Source organism: Myotis daubentonii, chromosome 11, assembly GCF_963259705.1.
Source record: "Myotis daubentonii chromosome 11, mMyoDau2.1, whole genome shotgun sequence".
In the NCBI taxonomy this organism is placed as follows: Eukaryota; Metazoa; Chordata; class Mammalia; order Chiroptera; family Vespertilionidae; genus Myotis; species Myotis daubentonii.
The window spans coordinates 60,027,681-60,044,521 of NC_081850.1; the positions used below are offsets into that span (position 1 = coordinate 60,027,681).

A 16,841-nucleotide genomic window follows, 5' to 3' on the forward strand; every position below is an offset into this window, starting at 1 on the left:
GGGCAACGGGAAAGCTTTTATAGTTTACGTTGGAGGTGTTGGGCCTGCTCCTGGAGGCAGCTGGTCTGGTGATGACAGGAGAGAGCTTGCAGGTGGTGGCTCCTCTCTTGCTTCTGTCTCCTTTCAAGGAAAGTCGTGCTCTAACCGCAGCAGGGAGAACCGCATAATTAAGAGAGTTGTCTGTCCTTGAGGGGGTGGGATTTAAGACAGTAAGTAGTGGATTTAAATGGATTGTTCAGTGACCTTGATTCTAGACATTATAATGCTCTTTATACTTCAGGAAGCATCTCATAATCTATATATTTAATGTGATCTAGGGGATTTTCCTCTGAAAAACTATTAAATACAGTTGACCTCACATATCTGTGTGTTCCGTATCCACAGGTTTCACATTTGCATATTTAACCAGCCATGGATGGAAAACATGGGGCGGGGGGGAGCGGGAGGGTGTTATGGTGTTGCTGACCTGTACTATGTGGTTAGTCCTGTGGTGGCTGCATCTGTACTGAACATGTACAGACTTTTTTTTTTCTTGTCACTATTTCCTAATCAATACAGTAAAACAACTCTTTACATAGCACTTACATTGTATTAGGTATTATAAGTAATCTAGAGATGATTTAAAGTATATAGGAGGATGTGTGCATAGGCTATATGCAAATACTAAGGGACTTGAGCCTGGTCGGAATTTGGTGTCATTGGCTATCCTGGAACCAGAACCCCTGCAGATATCGAGGGATGACTAAAACTGGTTCGTTGGTCTCTTGGAGTAAATATTTTTGGCGTCGTGGACCATATAGTCTCTCACAGTTGCTCAGTTCTGCCATTGTGCCATGAAAATAGCCATAATAAAGAGCAAAAAAATGAGCATGGCTATGTTTCAATAAAACGTTATTTATAAAGTAGGCAGCAGGCAAGATTTGGCCCACACGCAGTCATTAGAGGACCCCTGCTTTAGAATAAATTGCTAAGTGGGTGTGCTTTTTAGTGAGGACATAGGGAACTGGTGAGAACTGAGAGCTAGTTTGGCTTTTTTGAGAATTGTTCAGATGAAGGCAGTTCTCCATGGTTTTTCAGCAGAGTTACTATTGCACAAGATCAAACGTATGGTTATTTTGATGTCATGGAGGCATTTGATAGAACGTTTCAAAAGGAGCTTTGTAAAAATGAAGAAATGTGGGCCACTGCAGTTAGGTAATTAACTCTTTGGTGCCTGCTATCTCTTAACGGATAAGAAAAACAGTGAGATAACAATAGAAGAGAGTAAGCAGCAAATGAATGCTGAGAAAAACTTAACAGAATGATTTCTTTAACATACTGTATATATTAGCTTTTGAGACAAAAAGACCTGCGAACGTAATATGGTCATATATTCTGAGAAGAAATTACCCCAATCTGTGTGATGGAATTTCATATGTTAAAATCATACTGTGTTTCTCAAAAAAAGCATAATTTCCTATTGCTCCAGTTCTGAAAAAAAGTATCTGAACCTTAAGTAGCCTCTACGCTGTCCAGTACTCTTTCCTTGGCCCTCAAATGCTCTGCATTTTTAATCAGTGAATCTAATCATATAATGGCAAATTAAATTTTTGATGAGTCAAACCTCATCTCCATACCAGGTTCCTACTAACTAACAAGCATTCAGTTGGAACATTCAGAAATTAAAGACTGTCTTTCCCTAGCTCAGTGTTGAACCTTTATAGACAGCACAGTGTAGAGCAAGCATGTCAAATTCAAAGGCTAACACGGGCCCAATAAACGAGGCATGCGGCCCACGGGCCACAAGTTGGACGTGCTTGGTGTAGTCAGCCCTTCCTGCCGTCTCCCAGCCACTTGAACATTTGGGACCCACCAGTGATTTCTTGAGTTAGCACTAAACCAACAATTCCTCAGGACCAAACATTTTCGTCACAAAATTCATATATTTTCCTAAGTCTCAGACATATTTGATGTTCTAGTACTTATTCACATTTCCAGAAAATGTCAATGCTCTTCTAAAATGTAAAAAAGAAGGGAGGAAATCAGTCTGTGACTAGTGGGTCAAAGAGGACATGGGGCAGCAGATGCAGGTATAATTGAATAAAACTATGTCATCTGGGACTCAGTGCTACAAGGGCCAGAAAGCCAGCTCAGTCTGACCTAAAAAAGAGAGAGAGAGTGAGAAAGGGGGAGGGAGTGGCAGGAGAGGGTAGAGATTCTTAACAATGTATGAGCTTCTGCAACTTCATGAAAAGCCCAGAAATCTGGCTAGTTCCTAATGATGTCAAATATTGTCACCAAGTGCAGGGACCTGATTTCTCTCTGCTCTGACTTCCGTGGTGTTCGCCTCACCCTCAGTTTCACACTGTGACCTCCAGCCGCTCTAGGCTCTTCCCGTTATGTTGGCAAAACATCCATGGCAATTCGTACCCTCCGAGCTCCTCATCCAGGAAAAGGGAGGGAGCTGCTCTGTAGGGATCACCTAGGGATGAAGAAGGAAGCTTCTTTCTGCCAGAAGCCCCAGGGAATGTCATTCACTTCCAGGGGCCCTGATTCGTGTATATGCCAGTTTCTGAACCCATCCTTGCCCATTGCCGCTGCTGAAGGTGGTGTCAGCTCCACTCAGATGCTAAGACAGTTGGGAAGGACTGTTTCCTCAAATGAGAGTGCAGGCCCCGCTCCCAGATTGGAGGGGTATAGAATAGTGGGCAGCAAACAGCGATCGCTACAAGAGCTGTGAGAAGTGACCGCAGAGAAGAAAGCACCAAGGAGGAGGTGGTAGGCGTTCCAGGTTAGACAGCACCACAATCTGATGCCTTCACAATTTGTGTAGCTTCCAAAGCATCGCTGAAATGGTACTAATGCATCATGGGTATTCACAGTGACAGACCTGAGACATCTAGGCAAGGTTAAATTCTGTTTGATTTGCTCAGACAAGGGAGAAGTTTATGGACATGGGAAAGGTAGTCTGTGTTTTCATAAATTTCAGTGTTTTCAAAGGACCCAAAGTAAATCTACTGAAAAGTTCTTTTTACCATATCAGGCTTTTTTTTTTTTAATATCTCATATTTTCTTGTGCTTCAGAATCTTACTCTTATACCTCACCAGAGCCATGGGTTTAATAGTGAAATATTGTTACAAGCTATGTTTAATTATATCTTAACAAAGTAGGATTATATTTATTGATGAGAATATTGTTTTTGCTTCTGCCCAGAATGCATACACAGCCACAGCTATCAACAGCACCAACTTCTGCACCTCTGCGAAGGACGCCTTTGTCATTCTCGTGGAGAATGCTTTGCGAGTGGCTGCCATCAACACAGTAGGGGATTTCATGTTATTCCTCGGCAAGGTAAGAGCAAGTATATTACCGGAGATGTACAGTAAATTTTTGCATATATATATATATATATATTTGCTCTAATTTGAAAAAACATCTGGCCCACCAAAAGAAAATTAAAAGTAACTTAATATACTAGTATAGCGAACACATACAAACTCCTTAATATGTGCTAGGCACCTTTCTAAGTACTTTGTATATGTATTGTGCTCATTTAATCCTCACAACAGATTTGTAAAGGAAGATCCATTGGGATTATCATTTTATAGGTGGGGAAACTGAGGCCCGGGGTGGTTAAGTGTAACTTGTCCATGTTTTTCCTTAAATGTTATGAAGTATTAAGTAACAGTCCGTGTAGTGGTTCGGGGTACTGCATCTGGAGCTTGCCTGCCTGGATTTAAATTCTGCCTCTTTTACTTACTAGCTGTCATGTACTAGTGGTACATAACCTCTCTGTGCCTCAGTTTGCTTATTTATAAATTTGGGATAATAATAATAATAATAAAGCCAAAACCTTAGGGTTGTGAGGATTAAATTGGTTAGTACCAGTACCTAAGACATTGCTTGACACATTGTAAGTTCTCAATAAATGTTAGCTGTCATCATTACTATACCATATGTAAACCCCTTTAAAATAGAGTTATATGTCTAGCCTTTGCTAATATACACATTATACAGCAAAGTATAAAAGAAACTGTAAATACATGACAAATATAACTAGCAGTCCCAGGTGATTCTCTTGAACACTCCTTTGGGTATATATGCTACACCATCACTGATATAGATCAGTACTTCTTATAGGCTGTGGACTGTGTCAGAATTACCTGGGGCACTTTTTTTTAATCCTCACCCGAGGATATGTTTTCATTGATTTTTAGAGAGAGAGAGAAACATCAATATGAGAGAGAAACATCGATTGGTTGCCTCCCATACGCACCCTATCGGAGATCAAACCCGCATCTTAGATAATATGCCCTGACCTGGAATTGAACTGCAACCTTTTGGTGTACAGGACGACACTCCAACCAACTGAGCCACCTGGCCAGGATATGGGGCACTTTTAAAAAGCATTTTGCTGCACTTAGATCCAACCTATCAGACTTGGGGATGTACTAACTCTACAAGTGACTTCTAGTTGCCTCTAATAGTTTGAAACCCCTGTGTTCTCTGCTTGAATAAATGCGTGACACCCTTCCATTATATTTGGGAATAATTAGTACATCCTTTGACTTCTTTGCCTAAATATTAATAATTCTCGAAGGTTTTTCTCACATGACAATATCCACCTTCCAGCTCAACAGCTTTTTCTCTCAACATCTAAGTTTGTCTGGGCCCCATCTTCTACCTATAACTAACTTAACAGTCCGAATGCGGTTTAACTTTTAGTGGCATAATGAGACCACAAAGAATCTCAGTCTTTCTATAGGGTGGACATAAAAAATTTGAATAAGAGTATAAGAAAGAACTCATTCTAAAATTGAAGCCAAAAGAGTGGAAAGTGAATGTGATTAGCTCTCTGTGGAAATCACCTCAGAAAAGTTACTAGCAGAGAAGAGTCATAAGAGTTGGCCACAAAAATGGAGTGTGTGTGTGTGTGTGTGTGTGTGTGTGTTGGGGAGTTGTTTTCCAAATCTTGGGTAGACCCAGATTTGCTCCCTAAAGTCATCCGATAGAAGGATCTCTTTACAGCTTAACCAGTATGTTATCCAATGCATTATAACTCCTGGTTAAGTTCGTGGTGAATGAAAGATGCTTTGTTGTTGATAAATAGTAAAGAAGAGATGAAAGAGGAATTCTTGGCCTGACTGTCCTCAGCACTGGACAAGGGAAGGCCGTGGTAGTTCTGGAGGATTCTTCCTTTGTTAAGGCTTAATGCTAGGCCAGTAAAGGGCAAGCACGTGTCTGAGATTCAAAATAACCTATTCCTGCTTTGTATCAGTACCCACGTATTTTCACTTACCTGGAAAGAGCCCTGAAGTTGGCATCATAAGATCATTATTGGAGTGGTATCAGCTGACCTTGGGTGGGTTGGCTAGCATGTTTCCCAGTCTATAAAATGAGATGATAATGTTTTCCATAAACCATTCATAGGGTTGATGAACAACTGAAATAAAATCGACTAAAACACACCAAAAAAATGTAAAGTGTTGAGTATGAGGTAATGAGGCATCAGAATAGGTGGTTCTTGACAAGAATCAAATTGGTTATTTCCTTTATTCTCATGGATGTTTTTAGCAACCCTTTTTCTCACAGATAATCAAAATATAAACTTCATGGCAAATAATATTAAATTTGCCCCATATTCTATTTGAAATAAAATATGAAATAATGAAAAGGCTCTTAGTGATGTTTGTTGCAGCATTATTTATATCTGAAAACAATATACATGTCCAACTGTAGGAGAATGGTTAAATAAATGTTATTTTTGTTGTTGTTAAATAAATTTTAAATCACCCATAAAATGAAATTATGTAGCTGAATAAGTATTTATGAAACATTCATAATGCTACTATAAATATTAAGGAAGAGCTTTTAATGATTTGTTTATACAATACTATTTCATAAATGTAAAAATGCTTAGAAAAAAAATCTGTAGCAGTACCGTGAAATGTCGGTAATTTTCTTCTTCTGAGTGCTAAGAATGTGCATAATTTTTCCCCCTAAAAAAGGCATACATTTATCTTAAGAATTGCCACAGGTGCCAAATAAGGGAAGCTTTAGAAAACAAGCATAACATTTGGAAAACTTGATTATTTTTAATGTCAACAAGGATGGTTCTTTAAATTTATATTATATGATATGCATGTATACCTCTGTGTGTATATGGTACATAGGGCTTATACTTTCTAATCTGAGATGGAAAGGACTCATGTGACCATCACATATAAGTAGTAAAGAGAATTTTACATCTGCCAACGATGACGAAATAGTGGTTTCTACCTCCGGGTGTTACATATGGTCTTTGTTCTCTCTGCCTCAGGTGCTGATAGTCTGCAGCACGGGCTTGGCTGGGATTATGCTGCTCAACTACCAGCAAGATTACACAGTATGGGTGCTGCCTCTGATCATCGTCTGCCTCTTTGCTTTCCTAGTCGCTCATTGCTTCCTGTCCATTTATGAAATGGTAGTGGATGTGTTATTCTTGTGTTTTGCCATTGATACAAAATACAATGATGGGAGCCCTGGCAGAGAATTCTATATGGATAAAGTACTGATGGTAAGTACTTCCAGTGCCCCCTACTGCTTTAGGGGTGAAAAGACTAATAAAATTAAACCTGTAACACTGGTGCATGTGGTTGGTCTTGGGGGAGCCAGGGAAGAAGGCCCTCTTGGCGTGGATGAGACCATTTAAGATCCTCTTAGCTAGAGCAGTACCCATTATAGGCCTGAGTCCGCACTATTCCATTCTGCTGCCCCGCTCTCTGCAATTAGACAGATTTGAATTGACTTTTAAACCTGACTTTTAGCCCTTGAATTAGAATTAAAACATTGGACCATGTTCTAAGTGCACTTTCCTGTGGGGTGGGACTCAAAGACAAAAAGTCTTAGTTCCCAGGTTGTAGTTAGTAACTCCCTGTATTTCTCTATCCACCACTTTCCCAAGTATGATTGCTGTCTACTCCATTAAAACTCATTATCCTAAGTATGCCAGGCCAAATGAAAGGCATTTTGTAATGAATATAGATGAATAGAACCATGACTGGTAGATTGTCTTGTTTTATATTATTCAGGATCTGAACCTTTACACAGGTACATTCAGATTCTTTATAGTTATGTCGCCTCTGCAGCTTCCCTATATTAGAACCTCAATGAAACCTTTTTTTGAATTTAGAAATTATGTCAAATGGTTTAAATACTAGATACTACAAAATTAAAGGTGCTTCTTCTTTTTTCATTTACCTGAGAATATATTTATTGATGTTTAGAGAGAGGAAAAGTGAGAGAGAAACATCAATTGGTTGCCCCCCCCCCCATAACCCCAACTGGGATCGAACCCACATCCTAGGAATGTGCCATGACCGGGAATCAAACCCGCAACCCTTTTGGTGTATGGGACAACACCCAACCAACTGAGCCATCTGGCCAGGACTTAAAGATGTTTTTTAATAATACCACCTCGCTATGAAGCTGTGAAATATTCCTGTCTTAAGAGTGGATAATATTGAAAACTATCTCAATGTTAGATATTGAAAATGAAAGCCATCTTCCGGGAGAATGGATTTAAATTAAATCTATTTATTTAAAATAAATGTGCTAATAAATAAACTAGATTTTTTTTTTAATTGCAAAATTATCCAATGAGTTAACTGACCTATTTGGTACTGATTATCTCTTTTACCAAGCACATCATCAACTAAATTTTGGACGTTTTCAAAGTGGAATTTGGCCCATGATAATTGCATCTCTTTTGTGACTATCGCATTTAGGAGAAGTGTTTATTTTTGTTTTTCAGCCACTGATTAAAGCAGAGCAAAAAAGACTGCAGCTCTGATGTCTGCTACTATTATTGATGGCTATGGTTTTAGGGCCTCCATTGACCAGTATTGAGTCAAAAATGTAAATGTTCTTTAGAATGTGAAAGGACCTAAGAATTTTGCCATTTGGTCCCTATTTTGCAGGAGTTTGTGGAAAACAGTAGGAAAGCAATGAAGGAAGCTGGGAAGGGAGGCGCTGCTGATGCCAGAGAGCTGAAACCGATGGTAGGTGGAGATGAGGAGGTGGCCGCCCTCCCCGAGTTTCACTTTCACTTCCTCTCTCTCTCTGTCTTCACCGACTGCGCCTCCTCCGGAGAAGCGTTTGCTGTCTGTATCACACAGGACATGCTGCTCTTTCTGTTTGTGTGTCTACCCATCACTTGGATGGCAGAATTCTTGTCACGCCTGAGACTGCCTTCTGTACAAGTAAGCTGAAAGGAACACAGCATTGTCACAATGAAGAGTGGTCGTGGCAGGGTAGGGCATAGTTTTGTCCCTAAGGTGAAATTGCTGTTTCTGGTGTGTGTGTTTTTTTAATTTCCTTTGTAATTGTCAGTGGTTAGTTTTCATTGGATTGAACATTTGGTTGTGCACTCAAACTGACGGCTTGAGTTCTGTCATTTTGGAAGGTGATAAGAGCAGTTCCTTTCAACTTGCTAAAATCCATACTCCCCCATTTTTTAATATTGGTTTCTGTCTTTTCCCCTTGGCTGACTTTTTCTTCTGTTGCCTGGATTGTACTTTCCTTGTTTCTAAAGTTATTTTTAAGTAGCAAACAAGTCTCTTTTCATCAACAACCACATTTTCCACTCAGTAAGACAACCTGGTCTTCTCCAAACCTCAGCTCAATTGTGGGAAGGATAAGTTACCTCTCTGGTCAGTGATACAGACATTCTACTATCATTTCGGGGGGAGCGGGGGAAAGCACCTTAAAGTTAATCATTGTAAGTAGACTCCTAAGCTGATAGATGTTCTCACTGCTGAATAACAACAGATGTCTCTAGCATATATTGGTCTAATTATTACATATTTTACAAATGTGTAGTTCTTAAATAGCATGTTTATTTCAAATATTATATAATTGCCTTAAACAATTAATTTTAAATAATCTGCCTTCTAATTGCATATAGTATCCAAAAATGTGAGGTAAAGTCTCTCTTTTCTTCTTTATACTTTAATAAATGAATTGATTCATAGTTTTCCAATGTAAGAACTATGTGATATAAAACAAGCCCATTTAAATATGTAAGAGTAAAGGAAGTGGGTTCATTTAAGGGGAGTGGAGGAAGCTATATATATGTATCTATATGTATATATGTATATATATGTATATATGGAAAATAATCACATATTCAATCTAAGTAAAAGTCTCAGCAGAATATTTAGATATAAATGCTTTTCTCTGAACCCCTTCCAGTACCTATTTTGATATGTTCTTAATAGCTTTGATGGTTATGAAGCAAAGTTTCAATGTTTAGACTCCCAAGGCACAGATCACTCTGATCATAAGTAAAAGGATGTAGCCAGTGGTTATATAGCCCTTACTTTAAAGTGTGCATTAGCCGGAACTGGATTGAGTTGGCAAGAGACGCCAACCAGCAATGCCTCCAGTCAGGTGCCTTGCCTCCCTAGCCCTCCTCTCTCTGTACCCCTCTTATTTCACGCAGGCCTAGGGGGAGGGCAGTGAAGATTGTGCCAGCCCTATGGTGGCATGGAAAAGTGAGGAAGACTTCTTTCTTACCACTGCTTGGCTGTCCTAATTACTCAGGAAATAAGGTTCCAAGCCTAAGACTTAAAAAAGGTGTAGAAAATCTTAAAATGTAAACCATCCTCCCCCCCCCCCCCTTGTGTCTTCCCAGTGGTTGAAGTTTCCATTCAATTATTGTGCAGTGATAAGCATTTAAAGAAAGGGAGAAATATTTGGAGGTTTGGGACTAGCTAGATTGACCATGTAATTGATTGGCATGTAGTTCCGTATTCTTGAGGGAAAGATAGAAGGATTGTGGTAGACCAGAATGCAAGTTTACCTAAACCCCTTATTCATAATTAATAATACTAGGTTATGTGGCATTCTACCAGAAGCCAAAAATTGAGAAATGTTTTTCCCCCTATAATTGCTTTCAGTTTTAAATTAATGACACTTAACTCAAACAATGCATTCAAATCTTCATTCAGGTTTTGCTCTTATTTTGTTGTTGTTCCTCAGTTCATTGCTTGCAATTAATGGCAAGTCCCCAAATACATCATTTACGTGCATTGTTCTTCTGGTGCTTTGAACATTATAGTATTTGGTCCCTAAGAATGATGGTTTAAGTGGCAAAAAAACTCCTCAGGAGAGAAGTGTGAGATGGTGCTCACAGGGTCGTTAAAGTCTTTAAACCCATCAGAACCTCTCATTCTTATCTCTTTTCCACAGTTTGCATGGTAAGAGTGGACCCCCTACTACCACCACCATCTTGTATGTGTCCCTAAAAAACTAGCTGAGAAATTGCCCCCTGAAGTTTGGGGACTGGTAGAATTGAGTATACTTCTTTGTATTTGTTATTCCCTTAGATGAGAGTTCTTGAATGCTGGCACTACTGTTTGAGTTCACTGTCTACCTCCCTCCTTATGGGATATTTTAATTTAGGATTTATTTTTAGCCTATAAAATAATGTTCAGGAAAAAATGAGGTTTAAAATTTTCCTTTTGACAGGGATCATTGAACTGGATATATAAGTACTCCCAGTTTTCCTCTTGGGCATTTTTTTTTTTTTGAGAGAGATCCTGCTAGTGAAGAAGAAAACTTGGAAGGTTTGTGAGGTCTCTCTCTAAATCTTTGAAAATGATTTTAGTAAAATTTACCAAATGTGATATAGAGGTTTAAGCAAGAGACATCTGGTCATCTGCAGGAAAGCATCTACAGAGGAAAGAGAGAGAAAAAACCCGGGCGCTCTAGCAGCGTAGGCCAGAGAGGCTGCAGAGCTCGGAGATTTTCTAGAACAGCGGTGTGGTTCCCAGCATGCAGTCGCATCACAGCCCCTGGAATATAGGCTCAGGGGAGAAGGCTTCTCAGCTCCTTTTGCTTTGTTGCTGTTTGTGACCATCTATGCATTTGTAACATCGTTCATGATCTCCTTCTAACGGTAATTGTCTAAGATGATACTCTGTGTGACTTTGTTTTCTAGGCCTCGGGAGCAAGTTCCGCTTGAACCTAGCCGACCGTTACGGAACCCATTGACATTCCAAACCAATATATACACATAACTATGTGTGTGTGTGGGTGTGTGTGTGTGGGTGTGTGTGTATATGTATATGTATGTGTGTAAGTATATGTATATGTATACACACACACACACATAATCAGCCAAAATCAGAGAAAAGGAACAGGGATTTAATACCTTTTTTATGCTTATTTTTGTCGAACATGTACTCCTTTCATACGGGTGGCTTTTACAAGGCAACTGCCGTCATTTAATGTTTTCAATTGTAATTGTCTTAATGGAAATGTTAAGATTCATATCTGATTCACATTTTTGATAACTTAGAGGAGATTTTAACTTTAGTTATTTCAATTAGGTAAAATTATTGTACCGAATTCTCTGTCTAAAGTTTGTTCAGGGGTGATTTCCCTGACACATGCATAAAATCAAGATCTTATTTTCCTGATGAATAAACCCTAGTGGGACCAGACTAGGTGTATGCTTTCAGAGAAATAAGGAATTACTCCAGTTTTCCCCATCAAAAAAGCCATGTCATTTTACTTTGAGAAACACACAAGAGGACCCACTATGGGAAGTTTCATAATCGCTCTTGCATTTGTCAGCCAACATTAAAAAGTAACCAACTCCTCAGGTATTTGTAGTTTACCCTAATGCTTCTATAGGAGAGTAGGTAAAAAAGAAAAGGATAGATGATCTTTCTTATGCAAATTTTTTTCTTATGATTTGTCTTTCTTTTTTTTTTTACTTTAATAGCATCTTTCACACATTTTGTGCCTGATTTGAGAGGAAGCTGGAGCACCCAATGAGTTTATGTAGCCTCCAAATTTCTGTGTATTGATTTGCAGATTAAGTAATGCTGGGAGGGATAGTGAAGGGAGAGAAACACTGAACACAAAGCATTGGCCATTCCAGTGGTTTAGGGCTAAATAGGCATTTTATACAAATGCTATAAACTTAGAAAATGGAATGGAGGGTGCTCCTCTCCTTGGCAATTCATGAAGCATCCAGAATTCTACAATGTTTAACTGAAGAATTGGTTAATGTTCTGATCCTCAAGTGTTGAACGTTTTTGTTTGTTTGTTTGTTTGGGGCTAGGTTATGGGGTTTTGTTTGTTGGTTTGTTTGTTTGATTCTTCTATTCCTGAAGCTTACCAGATATGAATGGCTAATATTCCATTGTTCTGCTTATTGTAATGGTGAATGCTTTAAGAAAAAAAAAGTGTAATTTGCTAAGAATGATTCATGATCTGTTTATGCGATAACTCCTTTTTGTTACAATTTTTTTAAAAAAAGGCTATTTTTGTTAATGTAAAGTAAATATTTCAGAGCAAATTTTTTAAACTTATTGCACTAAATACAGGCTCTGTACAGAAAAAGAAAAGCCTCAGCATTTTATCATTCCATGGAAGGAGAATCTTTTGAAAGAAAGCATTGTCTCCTACCAGAATTAGACAGTGAATTGGACCGGTATTATGGAAATGCATACAATTAATGTCAGTAGGGATTAATAAGCAACTGTTTGCTAATGTGCTTCCTTTCAAAGGGTTGGACCTTTAAATTGCTGCAAAAGGTAAATTTTATTTTTTTCTTTAAGTATCTGTATTCTTTAGCTAGGCTAAAATTTGCTAAAATGCCTTGGTTTCTTTTCAAAGCTCATGTAATATTTCTGATTTTTTCAGAATATTTGCAATAAGAATCAGAAATTTTATTAAAAAAAGAAAACACAAGTTAGGAGCTCATGTCTTGGCAAGATCTGGGAAACCAACATGTGAGAGTCGCTATTTTGAAACAATAATTCTCCAGAAGTTAACATCTAACATTGACAAACTGTATCATTGTACTATTTTATATCAGCAAAAAGGAATAAATATAATTATGTAACTAACAAAAAATTATCCAAATAGGTGAGAGAGCAAATCATCTAAGAAAATTCAGAATACCTTCTGTTTCATAGCCACACAGATTTGGGACATTAAGGGACATTGGGAGCTAAATTTATGATTGGCAAAAATCTGGAAGATGGGTATCAAAACAGAAGACATTCCAGGAGCTAACTGTTTTAGGAGGTGTCCCTCCAGAGTGACCTGATGGAAGGCTTGAATTTGGAAATTGGGTTCTGCTCGCTCGGATATCCCAACATCACGGACCCTTGCTGCTCCCTGTTCCAAATGCTCGCAATCTCAACTATTTGGAAACCGCCAGGAATGCTTTCTAATTCTCTCTCGCAACTAGAACTGTAATCAGAAAGAAATTTTGTATTTTTGTATAACTCAATTGTGTGCCATTTTATATAACAGGTCCTGTTTTGCAAATAAATTCTGTTTTACTAACATTGTGTTTAGAAACTATGATCTATGTGTAACCATGTCATTTGAGTTCCAAATTAATATTCAGGCTGTTTCCCCTGAGTAAGTTTGTGTGCTCCGTGGGCAGATATATGCAGATATGCATATGTACCACACTGGCACACACAGAGAGAGATTTGATGTGTAGAATATCACTTTCATCAGAGCTTCATTCTTTGATTCATTCTATAAAGCCTCGCAGAGGCTTTTTTTACAAAAAAAAAAAAAAGGCAATAAGGAAATGTTTTGAGGTTATGTCTGGGTGTTCCTGCTGCTGCTTTCATCCATTGCAAGTCATCCCTCAGCGAGCTATGGGCTGGCTGCCTTGTTGCTCCATCCACTCACTGCCTCCATCTTCTGCCCAAGTGAGAAAAAATAGATGAAACACAAAAATTACCTGCGAAATGGGGTTACCTGAACCATGTTATAGACCATTTGACTCTGTGTTGTGTGTTGGTTTTTTGTTTTGTTTTTGTCTTTTTCTGTGGTGGATCTTCACAATTGCTCTCCGGACTCATAGCTTAAGGTCCTCTTAACTGTCAGTGAGGATCCTGGTGGCTGGAGCATCGTTATGGTTTCTGCCACCAGATGATTAAGGGTCTGTTGCACAGTTTGGAGTTTCTAGGCGCCTGCCTCAAAAGTAAGCTCTGCTGTAATGTAATATGGAAGGGGGAAGGTTACATTTCTCTATAAATGTAAGGGATCCATCTTTAATGGGAAGCTTACCAGTGCTTTCGGTAAACATTAGGAATGCAGGGCATTGAGATTGTATAATCCTTGCGTGGATGAGCAGAGATCAAAGCAGGTCGTTGCTTGAAACCATTTAATGCAATGTTTAATGCTCTCATCCCATCCTATAGCATAATTAAGTCCTAAGTCACTGTAATTTAAGTAGCTTAGTAGGGTGCTGGTCCCCAAACCTTTTCCATCTGGTTGAGGAGGAGGCACTCACTGAGTCTGTTCGAAAATCATGCTGGAAGTATGTTTTTCCTGTGTAGAGAGGCTCCTCTACTCGTATAGTTTCTTTTTTCAGTGGAGGGCATTCATCTGCCAGTTTTCAATTCCACTGGCCTTGGTGTCTGCCAAGAGCTCCTTTGTCTTCCTCGGGCAGTTCCAGGCATAGCAAGGAGATGCCCCTTCCTTTATCCTGGTCCTGAGTTGCTTTTAACCAGAGTGATGCTTCTCCCACCCCCTTCCTCAAAACGGCTGAGGGAACTGCAGGCACCCCGTACCTGTGAGGCCACATCGCTGCCCCCGAGGCTGCAACCATTTCCGACATGCACCATACTAGCTACTAAAGGCCATTTCAGGAGATGCCCCCTCCACCCCACCCACCACCCATCTAGAAAGTAGATTCTGGGATCGGTTCCAGTACCAGAGCTGCCAATTACGATGACCTGAGCATTATTTTATTTTTTGGTCAGTAGCCATCTCCTTCGAATTTTGGGAGTTTCCAGTGGCCTTAACAGAGCCTTTGAGAAGTTACCTTCAGAAGGATCTTTATGCTTTCACCTCTCAGTGAGTTCTCTACTGCTTTCTGTGCTGCAACTTAAAGAAATCCTGAGTCTGGAGGCTTATCAGTGCACCTGCCACAGTTAATTTCTGTATTGTTTTCATATATTCCATCTGACAGGAGTGCACTATAACAGCTTGCCTAGGGTAAAGATGTGGTCTGTGAATACATGTTGGAAAATTGCGGGTTCCTAAGCAAATGCATAAAGCCGAGATTTGTGTATTATGTATTCCTAGCATAGAATGCCTTTGGCGTCAAGTGCATATTCGTGTGTCTTTGTGCACTACGGGTGCATGTCAGCCCTTTGAGAAGTAGGCCCTGTTCAGATACGGTGGCGGCCTTTGGAATTAGCTCATCTCTGCTTATTGGCATAGAGCCCACATTTTGAAAAAGCGACCTTGAGTGTGCCAAGAGAAAAATCTAAAGCTGACAGACATAAAAACAAAACAAAGAGCTAAACATGTTGTGTACACTTACAAATTTAAAGTAGCGTACTTTCCCACATTCGAATTTTGTAAATTGGAACCGAATTCTTACTCTCTAAGAGGAAAGTTTTAATCTAAGATTTAAATCTTTGAAAATAGCTTTCTTATAAAAAATTTGAATGCCAAGTTTTTAAACTTGAGAATTTCTGTGGAAAATGTTTCTTCTCCGTCTAAATTCTATAGTACTCTTCCTCCTCATCTCCTTGGTTTTTATGTGTAAAAACAGACCAACGATGCTCCTGTTTGAATATTGCATGATCAGTGATCACTTTTGTAAATTACATGGGCAGGATTTAACTTTGATATTTTACCAAGGAATTCATTACTAAATGTGTTGAAAAGATAAGAACTTGTTAGGGACCCAAATACGAGGCTACTTTATTCAGTTTTGATTCTTAGTTTTATAACTTAAATGATTTCCTGAGAAATAAACACTGCAGACTAGGGAGATCAGAATAGTACAGCTTTCAGGTGACCCATAGTCTAGTCAAGATCCAGCTGAACATGAAAATGTTGTCATTCCCAGATGTTTCAGAAATTTTTCACTTTCATGCTAAAACCTGAATTTCATATTTGACATTCAGAAGCAGGTTCCTAATCATTTGAGGGGACACGAGCCCCTTTGAGAAAGAAGCTTAGGAAAACAACAGACTCTCTCTTTCTCAAATGCACATAGCCCATCTGTGAACATTTAAAATGCTACTAAGAATTTCAGGGCCCTCATACTGCCAGCCCCACCTCCCCTCCCCTCGGGGACTAGTGAGCACAAGTCAAAGGATTCTCTAAAGTTGGTTCGATGATGTGTTCTGAGATGAGGTCGTGATTATGCCTCCACTAAAGATATCTTTAAGATGGCACCCACCAACGTCTGATCTGCAATCATTTTTATAGTTTTTGACTTAGTACTAACTTGGGAAATAGAAACTGAATGAATAACATGATGGTCAACACTGAATCTTCCAGACAGTAAGATTTCTTTCCTTGGAGATGTGAGGGTGTATATGTCTGGTGGGGAGGGTGGATTTTTGGCAAGGTGCCACACACATTATTTGCAGTGGACAAGAAAATCCAAAAGAAATGAATAGGAAATCCTTGTAAGTTTCCATCTACCAAAACACTTGGTATTTTTTTTCATTGTAGCTCAGATATGAAACAACATGCTGTTATCAGTAGATTTCTGTGTAAAAATACACCAGTCAGCATGGCTGAGAACAGTTAAAGTTGATACAGGAGCAAACTCAGTGTAGTCTAGCAGTTGACAGAGTTTTAGTGGAAAGTTGGAGGAGCAGATGCCAGGGGTAGAAATTCAGAAGTTGTTTTTCGCTCCGTAAATCACGGAGGTGTTCCCTGTTTTGACTTTTCAGTGACTAGAGCAGCCTTGGACCACTGTCAGTGGGACTGTCTCCCCTCCCCTATCATCCGCTCTTCTTCCTGTGGGAGCACGTGGATTTCTTCACATCTGTACCTCATTATTAGGAAAGGGTGCTGCATCTGCAGGGCC

The 16,841-nt window shown here is 39.2% G+C and overlaps 1 protein-coding gene across 7 annotated transcripts in view; it reads left to right on the forward strand.

Annotated features, from left to right (window-relative positions):
• The window catches only part of SLC44A1 (solute carrier family 44 member 1), a 155,217-nt gene that overhangs the window by 104,974 nt on the left and 33,402 nt on the right, over positions 1–16,841 (forward strand). For 3 of the 7 annotated variants that reach the window (XM_059657552.1, XM_059657558.1, XM_059657556.1), the window contains 4 exons: positions 3,194–3,331; positions 6,300–6,536; positions 7,939–8,019; positions 10,962–13,329. In XM_059657552.1, the coding sequence (XP_059513535.1) occupies positions 3,194–3,331; positions 6,300–6,536; positions 7,939–8,019; positions 10,962–10,985 (480 nt within the window). In that variant the 3' untranslated portion in view covers positions 10,986–13,329. Of the gene's footprint in view, positions 1–3,193; positions 3,332–6,299; positions 6,537–7,938; positions 8,230–10,961; positions 13,330–16,841 lie in introns of those variants that run through there. The other 4 variants (XM_059657553.1, XM_059657551.1, XM_059657554.1 and 1 more) reach the window with 4 other exon arrangements.